The sequence below is a fragment of the Enhydra lutris genome, unplaced genomic scaffold (assembly GCF_002288905.1).
Source record: "Enhydra lutris kenyoni isolate GAN:26980312 unplaced genomic scaffold, ASM228890v2 scaffoldscaffold35, whole genome shotgun sequence".
NCBI lineage: Eukaryota > Metazoa > Chordata > Mammalia > Carnivora > Mustelidae > Enhydra > Enhydra lutris.
The window spans coordinates 14,736,014-14,747,418 of record NW_019154119.1 but is presented as its reverse complement, the minus strand read 5'-3'; the positions used below and the strand labels follow the sequence as shown (position 1 = coordinate 14,747,418).

General features: G+C 48.4%; 1 protein-coding gene across 1 annotated transcript; it reads right to left on the bottom strand.

Annotated features, from left to right (window-relative positions):
- Window positions 1-2,141: 2,141 nt before the first annotated feature.
- Window positions 2,142-10,383, bottom strand: LOC111154196 (neurotensin receptor 2). The gene is made up of 4 exons (XM_022513647.1): window positions 9,760-10,383; window positions 5,328-5,577; window positions 3,665-3,755; window positions 2,142-2,673 (listed from the first exon to the last, which is right to left on the bottom strand). The coding sequence occupies exons 1-4, from the start codon at window positions 10,381-10,383 to the stop codon at window positions 2,505-2,507; spliced, it is 1,134 nt and encodes a 377-aa protein (XP_022369355.1). The 3' UTR covers window positions 2,142-2,504.
- Window positions 10,384-11,405: the final 1,022 nt, after the last annotated feature.

The following is an 11,405-nucleotide window of genomic DNA, read 5'->3' as shown; positions in this document are numbered from 1 at the left end:
ATTAGCATTTTAATTAACAAAACAGTTGGAAAGCCAGTGCAGAGTTTTCAAGCCCTTCATGTTTAGAGAAGAAACAAGAATCCATGACTACATTTGTCATTCACTGAATATACTGTCCCAGTTTCCCTTTGCCTTTCTTTCTTTAACTCTGACGAGTACTAATTTCTCTCTCTTGGGATCTCTGGCTACTCTAACTCTGGTTCCTGCTCTATAAAAGGATCTTTCCCAAGGGTGGCAATCCACCCTATTAAGAAGGGTGGGTTTGGTTGCTGTTTTGGGTTGAATCACATCCCCGAAAATATATCCAGGTCCTAACCCCGGATACTTAAGAATGTGATCTTATTTGGAAATAAGGTTGTTGCTCATGTAATTAGTTGAGATGAAGTCATACTGGAATAGTGGGCTCCTAATCCAGTATGGCTGGTGTCTTGAGAAGAGAGTAAGTAGTAGAGGAAGGCTGCCATGTGACCAACAAGACAGAGATTGGAACGATGAACCTACAAGCCAAGGATTGCTGGGAACCACCAGAAGCTGGAAGAAAAAAAGTAGGATGCTTTCTTTAGCCTTTGGGGAGCATGGCCCTGGTGACACCTTGATTTTGAACTTGTAGCTTTAAAAATTATGAGAAAATAGATTTCTGTTGTTTTAAGCCACATACTCTGTGGTGCTTTCTTATGGCAGTCCCAGGAAACTCATACAGTGGACAACGCATCCTTCATCTTTCAAGGTTTGGTGGAAGCTTCCTAAAATTCTGGCCCTGGATGAAGTCATGGCTGTAGGACTAAGGCTGATGAAAGGAACAATTTTGGGGTCTTTTGATCTTAGCTAAAGAGGCCAGTGGTCCAGCGAACCACACAAATAGACCTTAAGAGGTTTAGAGAATTAGGAAGATAATTTGCATTTGGTAACCAAGATCTTCCTTTATATTAATGACAGCCACTACTAACCGAGCTCTTTTTGGTGCTTTTTTCATATTTATGATGCCATTTAATTCTTAAAGTCCAGGGGACAATCGTTACAATGTCTATTTCACAGATGTGACACGAGGCCCAAACAGGTGAAGGAACTTAAGTCACACGGCTGATCAGTGGCAGAGGGAGGATCCGCCCCACAGTCTGGGCTCTGTGGCCACTGCTGGTGCTGCCCATGGGATGATAGGGGGAACTTAATTTCTATTTGAAATTTGTTATTTAGATTAGAAGAAAACAATCCAGGTTTCCCCACCCTTCACCAGACATCTGTCTGCTGCATGCCAAGTGTCACTAGGCTCAGATCCTGACATGAAGGAAACAGAAACCACCCCAGTCCTTGGGTCACTTGTGCCTCCTTAGCAAACCCATCATTTTCACTAAGGGCTTCATTCTAGACCTTTTCTCTGTATCTGGATGATTTCTACATATCATCACCGTGTAATTTTGTATCATGTTCCTTTTGAATAGTACAACCACAATGTTTTTGTTGCTGAATAAGATTTATTCTTGTTATTTAATGGTGGCCTGATAAGTGGGATTTGGGTGGACTGAGTGGGTGATCGTGATTCACTCAGTTCCTTCATGGTGAGCCTTTCTTTTCAGTTGCTCTTTGGCCATGAGACTCTTGGGAAGATGCAGGAGGTACCAGTGGGCCTTGCTGCTCGCTCCCGAGCCTCAGCTTTGGTCCCTGAGTTGCTAAGCAGTGGGAGAAGGACCTTCCCTAACTTCTCTTTGCTTTTGTTTTCCCCATGTAGAAGATGGCAGTGGTCATGAGTGAATTTCTAGGATCTCCAAAATAAATAGAAGCTTGACACCCTGCCACTTCTGGGTAGGTGACACAACTGTCCTCTGCCCACCCCCGCCCCCTGCCCCTGGTGGCCCTGTATGCCTGGCGTCAGGCAATCACTCCAGCCAGAGGCCAGGGGAGGGGAGTGGGTGGCCCTAGGGCCTCCCACAGCTCATGGAGTCCTGCTGGGCAGACTGGAGAAGGTTAGTTACTACAGCTCATGTGATGTGACAATACGGTAAGCTTCTGGAACAGCATCCTGTCATTGGTGGAAATTCTTAGGACATCCGAGCCCAAAGCGATGAGCACGTAGCCATAGGAGAATGTGGCGGACTTCCAGGAGGGTGACACACAGCAATAATACAACAACGACAAACATGCCAGCCAACGTTTATTATTTATTATGCACTAGGCACCGTGCTAAGCACTTTAATCTTCGAACAACTCTAAGAGCTGGGTACTGTTCATCTCCATCACACAGATGGGAAGACCAAGGCTCAGCGTGGAAGCGACTCGTCTGCAGACACACAGCTGGTAAGTGGTGGGGCCAGGGGTCCAGGTGAGTGTATCTGACTACAGAGCCCGAGTTACTTGTGAGAGCATCGCTCGTCAGAATGCTAGGTGACCGAACCGTCAGTCACTGTTTTCTTCGTTCAGTCTTCCGTTTCGTCTGGGTGGGCGTGTCTGGGGGGATCCCCGGAGTCCAGAGCTGGGTCCATTCAGAGGGTCCCCGGGGCTCCGAGGGGTCATGGCTCCATGTGGTGGTGCTCTCGACACAGGGAGCCGAGGGCTTTCAGGAAGAGTTTTCTGAAGGAGGAGGACACGACGTTGTACAGGACAGGGGTCACGGCTGAACTAACGTAGAAAAGCGTGTTCGTCACCAGGTAGAAATAGTGATAGAAATTGTAGAGTGCCCTGGAAGAGAAACCCGGGAGGGCGTGTTAGAGGACCTGCACTTCCTCACTTCGCCCACCCCTTTCTCTGGAGAAGGCTTCTCTCCTCCGAAGGGCAGGTGAGGAAGGCCCATTTTCTGCTACCAGGAGGCGTGGTGGAATTCGATAAATGGTCCATTAACAGCTGCCCTTGGCAGGTTTGCTTCACCCGGCCTCCAAGTCCCTGTTCCCCATGTAGTTCCTGGCCCCCTGCACAGGGAAAAGGGCATGTGCCGACTCTCAGGGGACATTGCTGAGCCCACTGAGATGCTGAGGGCCTCCTGCTGTTGGGTGAGGTCCAGGAGATGTGGCTTCCCTAAGAAGTGAACGCCTTTCTGAGAAGCCAGGCTCCTCGCCACCAGGATTCTCAGCCGTGGGAAGGGCTTTGCATGTGCCTCTGTGTGTAAGAGGAGGAGGAGCTCTTGAGGATGCGGCTTCCGTTGGCACAGCCATTTCCTTGGAGGCTACATGGATCTCTCTTTCCCTGGATGTTTGCCTTCCACCTAGGATCAGGGGCATAGTGCTATCCCAAAGGAAGACAGTAGATTCTCTCCTCTTTTCCAGTTGGGACCCAAAAGACATATATGGTCAGTCTCTGTCTAAGGGACCCTTTAGCTCATGGACTCAGTGAGGCTCTGAGGCCTCCTGCCCTCCCTTTGCAATAGCAAGGCCCTCCCCTTGCTCCCCCGACCTGTGGGCCGCTCCATCCTGTGGTCAGGATGCCCATAGCCTTGACCACCATTAAGACCTCTCACTCACATGACCATATCAGTTCAGTGAAGTTGCTAGAAAATGCCCTGTTCTGCACCCCCAGCTCAGAGGGTTTGAGGGCACAGACTGGGCAGGACCAGCTAGAGTCGAGGCCAGAGTTCCAAAAGACCCAGCAACTGGGAATCCCTGTGGAGAGCATAGAAAGTCCCAGGCCCAGCCCAGTGGCCCTTCCCTACATGCTTGGGTCCCTCTGCTGCACCTACCCAGTCCACCCGTCATCGGAAACGTAGCAGTACATGAGCCTGCGGACGTGGTACGGCATCCAGCAGACGACATACACACCCACAATGGCTCCTGCAGAACAGGTGGGGAAGGACAGAGCGACAGAGAGCAAATGTTCCCAGTTACACCATCTCCAGGGAGGAAGATGCCGAGCTGACCACAGCATTTCACTGGAACTTGTTCCCAGAATCCAGAGGTTAGGAGGGAACTTTGAGGCTATCGGACACATTCTTATCTGGATCTGTAGCCAAACTTGATGGTACCCTGATGTCTGGGTGAATACCTACTTTAACCCCCACCTGTACACTGACATGCTTCTAGAAACTTCTACAACCTCTATAACCTCCTCCTGACCACCAGAATATACTCTCAAACCAGGACTAGATATTCCCACCTGATTGTCTAACTGCAGAGACAACTGAACTTAAATGTCATAAGCCTCTTCTGTTCCTTTTGCTGATTGACTGGTACTCCACCATCCGTCTAGTGCTCAACGCATAAGCCAGATTGTCTGTTGATAATTCCATTACCCCCAGATCCAATCTATTAAAAAGCTCTTTCCTTGCATCTCTCCATTCCTCCCTCCTCACCTCTACTGTCCCACCCAAGGGGCTCATATCTCCCCTCCACCAGACTGTGAGAGCCGTCTCCCAATTCACCCCTTTGTCCCTAACCTCCTACCCCTTCCATCCACTCCTCTACACCTGCCATGACTGGTAAATCCATTTTGTTGTCCTGTGTGTCTTCTGGAGCAGGACATCGACATCAACTGGGAGCTTTGTAGAAATGCAGAGTCTCGGGCCCACCCAGAGCTACAGAATCAGAATCTCTGGATTGGGGCCCGGCAGTCTGTGTTTTACAACGCTCCACACTGTTCTCATGCACACGGAAGCTGGAGAAGCATAGCCTACACTCCAGAGACTGCAGAGTAAAACCTATCTCCGAAGGAAATCTCCGTGCATTCTTGGACATTGAGTCTCTGTGCTACCTGTTGTCTGTGGAAGAAAGTCCAGGCACATCATGGGCTGCCTCTGTTCTTGTCATGTCACATGACACTTAGATTTGTATGGCTGTCCTATGGACAACACTGGGGGCATTGATGAGAGCAGACCCTGATCTCATTCAGTCTTCCCAGACCTTAGCGAGCACCTGCATTACTGCAGATGTTGGGAAAGACCTGTTTTCCTGTGCCTCTTAATGTCTGCCCTAGAGGCCAAGTTGACCTAGAGACTTAGAAAAACCAACCAACAATCAATGTTGTATCAAGGAAAGCAAGGAGTTGGTGGGGAACTCAGCTGGCCTGAGTTTTCCACTCCCAGACTGTCCCTAAATATAGCTGCTTCTTATATTCACTCATAGGCTGGACTCCCTCCCTGAAAACCAACTGGGAATCTGATTGTCTATATGCGTTACTCCCTGGAGCAGATGGGGGTTTCATGTACAGAATTTGCATTCTAGCCTTTCGTCATACCACCAAACCTTATGGAAGCCTGTTGGTGATCATACAATTCCCCTAAGGCATAGAGAAAAAGTGAGGCCTGGAGAGAGGTAGCAACTTGCTCAAGGTCACTTGGTCAGGGGTTAGGGGAGGCATCCCTGGAGCCCCTGCTCCTTTGCTCAGGACAGTGTTACTGAGTACTTAACTGAGAACCTGGACGCTGTGCTGGAGACGGCGGAGACGGCTGGAGTCCTTGTGTTGCACCAGGCTGGCCCGGCCCCCCAGGGGGAGCGTCCTCCTCTCCTCACTTGTTAGCTCCATGTGGCTGGGGGTGGGGCTGGCTGGGGTGGAAGTGGACGGCACCTGGGAGCAGAGGGCCACCAGGTGGCTCACAGTGACCCCGTTCAGGAAGGCAGTTAATGCCAAGGGGAGCACGAAGGATACCAGCACATTCACCTGTAAAGGTAATTCCATGGCTTATGGTGGTGGCCCCAAGGCTCTGTGATGCTCTGGCCATCAGGCTGTGCCCAGGGCCCAGGAATCTGCAGCAGCAGGAGTGGGGTGGGGGGACGACAGCAGGGCTACAAGATAAGGTTGAGAAGCTTCTCAGAAAGATGGGAAAGTACAATAAAAATAGGAGAGACAACAAGAACATTTGGGATTAGTTGAGGACACTCATGGTCTAAGTAACAGTGGGTTCCAGAAAGCAAATAGAGAAAACAAAGGGGAGCAAATCATTTTTTAAAATAAACCACATTGAAGAAAGTTTTTCTAAGAGTGAGGGACAAGCTTCCAGATTGAAATGCTGCTTGAGGGCCCAAGGATGAAAATAAGTCCACATCAAGGCATGTTCTTGGGACTTCGAGCATGCTGTGAGTAAAGAAGACCTTGAAAACTTCCAGAGGGATAAGACAGAGCACATACGAAGGTGGGGAACCAGAATGGTATTGGACTTCTTTAAGGCAGCAGTGGGAGCTGGAAAACAGTGGAGTGATGCTTTACAACTTGTGAGGAATTCTGTGCCTGGCCATAATCTGGAACATTTTCAGACATGCAGAATTGCACTTTTTTTTTCTCCTGTGGACCTTTTCTCAGGTCACAGGAGGTTACGAGAGCATGTGTTCCATCAAAATAAGGTTGTAAACCAATAAAGAGATACCCAGGATCCAAAAATAGGGTCCATGGCAGAAGAGCAGGGTGATGGGAGATGCGGCTGCACATCCAGCTAGATTGGAGCAGGAGCACGGGCTCCAGGGGCGACAGGAGGATGCGACTGACAGTTGCCCGAATGGGTCTGGATGTACTGAGATAGTATTTATACTTCTAGTAGAGGAGTAAAACATGCATGAGAAATAGATCACAGGAAACTAAGCCAATTGAAAAAAGATCATTGTTGGTGGCAAGGAAGCAAACGTAACATGGGGAAGGAGCTATAATGGAAATATGTGACGTTTCATCTGTGAAGAATGTTTAGCATAGCTGCAGTACGCAAGTACTGAGTGTAAGACGAACCTTATTATACCCTGCCGTAATTGCCCCGGAGGAGTGGTGAGAAACGTGTGTGGATGTGGGACGAGGAGGGGAGGGTGGCCGTGTGAGACAGCAGGATGCTCTTTCTCTCCAGTGAGAAGACACTGCATAAAATGAAAAAACTGCGAAGTCAAGCAGGCGTGTTCTTTAGAAATATGTAGGCAAAGAGCAGCTAGAGCTAAGGAGGACAGAAGCTGCCCCTCAACAGGAGAATATAAACCAGAGTGTGAAGGGGCCGTAAGGGGAACAGATGTTTTATGTTACAAGCCTTGTAACATAGTTATTAGTTGATATTTTTTGACTTATCGAAAACAAGCTTATTATATAATACCTTGTTTTTTTTTATGTTTAATTTTTAAAATTCAAGGTTTATGGGGCACCTGGATGGTTCAGTTGGTGGAAGGTCTGATTCTCAGTTTCAGCTCAGGTCATATCTTGGGGTTGTGGGATGAGGTCCCATGTCACGCTCCGCACAGAGAGCAGAGTCTGCCTGAGTTTCTTCCCCCTCTGTTCTTCCCCGTGCTCGTGCTCTCTCCCTCTCTCTCAAATAAATAAATGAACAAAATCTTAAAAAAAAATTCAAAGTGTATGTGTTGTAGGGTTTTTCCTTATTGGTTCTGTGTGAACATTTTCTTTTAAATGGAACACTTTAAGATTTTATTATTGTTTTTTTAAAGATCTATTTATTTATTTTGATAGGGACAGAGGGGGAGTGGGAAAGAAAGAATCCTCAAGCAGATTTTTGTGCTGAGTATAGGGTCCCACAGGAGGCTTGAACCCCAGGATCACAACCTGAGCTGAAATGGAGAGTCCAACCCTTAATCGACTGAGCCAGCCAGGTGCCCGTAAACTGAATGTTATGTTCTTTTCACTTTTTTTCTGTTAAAAAAAAAAAAAAGATTTATTTGAGAGAGTGAGCGAGTGAGAGAAGGAACAGGGGGAGAGGGAGGGAGAAGCAGGTTCTCCGCTGAGCAGCGAGTCCGATGTGAGGCTTAATCTCAGGACTCTGGGATCATGACCTGAGCCAAAGGCAGATGCTGAAACATTTTAGTAACACTTTAAAGCGTTTAATAACACTTTAAAATCGGTAGAAAATATCTGGGTTGGGTGCTGTAGCTTTTTAAGGAGTTTTCACTCATGCTCTTTTCTTGATGTGTGCTCACAAATCGGCAGCACTAAGAGATAAATAAAACACTGAGTGACAATCATTTTAGTTAGTTGCAAAACCAGGCAGGGGCTTTATCAGCAGCAACATACTTATAATCAAATTATAACTTTAATACCAGCCAAGACAGAAATGGAAGGTAAAAAATATATTCATCAGTTAGTAATTAATCTTTGGGACCTTTGAAGTACTATACAGTTTTTTGTACTTTCAATAACTATGAGCAATTTTTTTTTTTTTTGGTGGTCAAAAAGCACATAGATAAGGACCACGAGCGATAAGGCACTGAAAAAGAAGGTGCACCGAAATAATCTTAATATGAGTTTGGCTACCTTGTTGTGTTAACATAGACTGTATGTCTCAGGTTAAACATTTAAAAAATTTATTTATAAATATAAATATTTATAAAAATACTTTATAAATATAAATACTAATACATAAGAATGTAAGTATTCTTCAAAGAAAAAATATTTGATAAATATAAATATTAATATTATATAGGAATATAAATATTCTTCAACATTTGTTGACGAATACTGTTACTGTGAAGGAATTCACTACGCATTTCAAAAACTTGCCCCTGGTGCATTTCAGTTTCTATTGCATTAGTCAGTTTGCACCACATAAAGTATTCAAGCTGCATATTCACAGCACAGACCTTGCTGGGCTCTCTCCCCGTCCTAAGCCCGACTCCAAAATAGGTGCAGCCTGGAAGCTACCACTGTAGTCTGTGAAGACTGGTAGGCCTTGGCTCCCAAGCCTTTTGAGCATGTGGTTGCTGGTTCATTGCCACGGCCACACCAGGGCGCAGAAGGGAGCTGCACAGTTAGACCTTAGGCAGGAGCTGTGGGGCTCCGACTGTTCAGCTAGATCATTCTGCTGCTGCTCAGAATCTGCGTAGAGGCTGCTGGGAGGTCGAGGGGTGCTCTGGATATGTGGTTCTGTGGCGGTGATGTGCTTGGGCTGGCATGGGGGAACAACGTGTGGACTGGACCCATGAGGTCTCAGGTCATGACTAGTTGACCTGATGTGCTAGGAGGAGCAGCTCCCACTATTTCACTTTAAAAAAAATTTTTTTTAAAGATTTTATTTATTTATTTGACAGATATCACAAGTAGGCAGAGAGGCAAGCAGAGAGGGAGAGGAGGAAGCAGGCTCCCCGCGGAGCAGAGAGCCCGATGCGAGCTCCCACTATTTCAGTGGGTCCCCTCCTTCTGACTACTGCCTGGAGTCCCCGCATGACGAGTTTCCTTAGTGCCATTACTGTTCTGCCTGCTGTGTGTTTGCTTTTGTTCTTGTCTTTTTTATCATCATGTCCAGATTTGGGTAAAGAATTTGACAACCCACGAACATGTCTGATATATGAAGTGGATTTTTAAAACTTAGCGATTCTACCTTGTGGCTTCTGAGTAATTCCCCATAGTGACCATAGTCAGTAACTTCTGAAGCCAAGTGGAAGGTTTTCTAATCAGGTTTAACTTAAAATTTTCCAAATTCTTGCCAAGGCTACAATTAATACATGTATTTCTTCTGAAATTCTTCATTAATATTGAATATTCAGGCCTCTCTTTTGTATCTCCACAAAATCTCTTTAAGCTGGATATTCTGCAGTGAGGCTGAATAAAGGTGGTTAGTTTTGATGATTAAAAAAAAAAGTAGAAAGCTGGAATGGGTTATGAAATCTATATTTTTACAGTCTCCCCTCCCCCACAATTATTTTGCCCAGTGATGTTTGGTCACTACTCCTGTAACACTGGGAAGAACGCAGACTTTCAGAGTTAGTTTTGAATTCAAATCTGAACTTCTCTTAGTGCCTCTATCTTTGCCAAGCCCCGTCCCGATCCTTCCTAAAATGGGGCAGTGAGACCCACATTTCCGGGGTGGGGGGCGGTCGCGAATATTGGAAGTGAAAACACAGGCCCGTTAGCCTCCCTCCCCCTTACCTGAATGAAAACCTGGAGCGTGGCGCGGCTCACCAGCACGGTGCACACGCGCGAGGCAGGCTCCGGCTCCCCGCCAGCCGTCTCCAGCTCGTACTTCTGCCCCATGATGATTGCCATGGGTAGGGCGAGGCCGAGGGAGACGGCCCAGATGAGCGACAGCAGGCGGCGGGTCCGACGCGGCGACAGCAGGCGGCGGGCGCGCAGGGGCTGGCACACAGCCAGGCAGCGCTCGGCGCTCAGGCCGGCTACGCTCAGCACGGTGGTGTAGGCGCACAGCTCGCGCACGAAGTAGTAAGCGCGGCAGCCCAGGTCGCCGAACACCCAGGGGTAGTGGAACCACACGAAGTTGTAGAGCTCCATGGGCACGCTGACCAGCAGCAGCAGCAGCCCGGAGAGCGCCAGGCTGAGCACGTGGTAGCGCAGGCGCCCCGGGGGCCCGGCGCGCCCCTTCAGCACCACGTGCACGGACAGCGCATTGCCCGCCGCGCCCAGGGCGAAGATGAGCGAGTAGAGCGCGGTGAACAGCACCTTGGCCCAGAGGCGCGTGTCCACGCCCAGCCGGGCGTCCAGGCTCAGCGCGGGACCCGAGCTGGGCCTCGGGGGCCGCGGGCTGCTACTCTCCATCCCGCTCCCGCGGCCGGCGCTCCCTCCCTCTCACTGGGCGCAGACTGGGCGAGCTGCCCAGGGAGGAGAGCAAGCGCCTCCTCCTCTCCTGGAACCTCCAGAATGGGAGGACCCGCCCCCCGGGAGGGTGCCCCTGAGCAAACTCCCCGGCGGGACAGGACAGAGAGTGTAAGCCCGTTGCTGCGTTTACATTTCTCGGTTCAGTTCAACCCACGGGAGCACCGGGTGCTGGGTGGGAGGCATACAGAGGGGTTGGGCCTGACTTACCAGCTGTGTGAAGTTGGGCAAGTTTTTTAACTTCTCAGTCCATGTCTGCATTTAAGAAAATATTATCTACACTGCAGAATCTCTCCACTGCAGAATCACCTTGAAGATTAAATGAGCCAATCTGTGAGAAAGCTCCAAACCTTCAGCCTAAAGAGGCACCCCGCGGGTCCCATGCACCTGACCGGGTTCTGCTGTGCTGCTGTGTGCGTGGAGTCCCAGAGACAGCTGCCCAAGGACTTGCCCGAACTTGGCCACTTTGCAGCTGGTACTCTTCTTGCTGAAGGGCTGTTTGAGCACCCCAGGAACATGCTCCGGGGATTCGCTGGGCACCGATAGATGCGTCCTTAGGGTATCAGGCTTTCCTGGGGTTTTAAGATGTTGTTCCCATGGAGCAGGGTGAGGAAGTGAAGTGTGTTAACATGCTTTAAAACCTTTCATTGGTCTCTCTCCTTAACCCTTGTAAATGCCAGAACTTTAGAGTTAAAAGGCCCTTAATTATCTTGTACTTAGAACCCCTGGTACTTACTAGAGCCAAACCCAGGTCTCCTGATTTTTTTGTCTTTGGCAAAATCGCCATGTTCCACTGATGGTTTAATCTTCCATCCAGATAGATAATCTTACAGTCACATTGTGGGCTAAGGAGGCAACAAGTGGATTTTGGGGGGGCATGATTCAGTCCACAACAAGGATTCCATTCATGAGTTTAAGACAAATTTTCTTTGAAGCAAAATAAATAAATTTTTAACTCTTTACTG

What these genes read in the sequence shown, in the direction of transcription:
- LOC111154196 (XM_022513647.1), bottom strand. Translation starts at nt 10,383, where the DNA reads ATGGAGAGTAGCAGCCCGCGGCCCCCGAGGCCCAGCTCGGGTCCCGCG. An exon ending in CGCTCCAGGTTTTCATTCAG is followed by an intron (nt 5,578 to 9,759) that starts GTAAGGGGGAGG and finishes TTACCTTTACAG; the next exon opens with GTGAATGTGCTGGTATCCTT. An exon ending in TCCGATGACGGGTGGACTGG is followed by an intron (nt 2,674 to 3,664) that starts GTAGGTGCAGCA and finishes TTTCTCTTCCAG; the next exon opens with GGCACTCTACAATTTCTATC.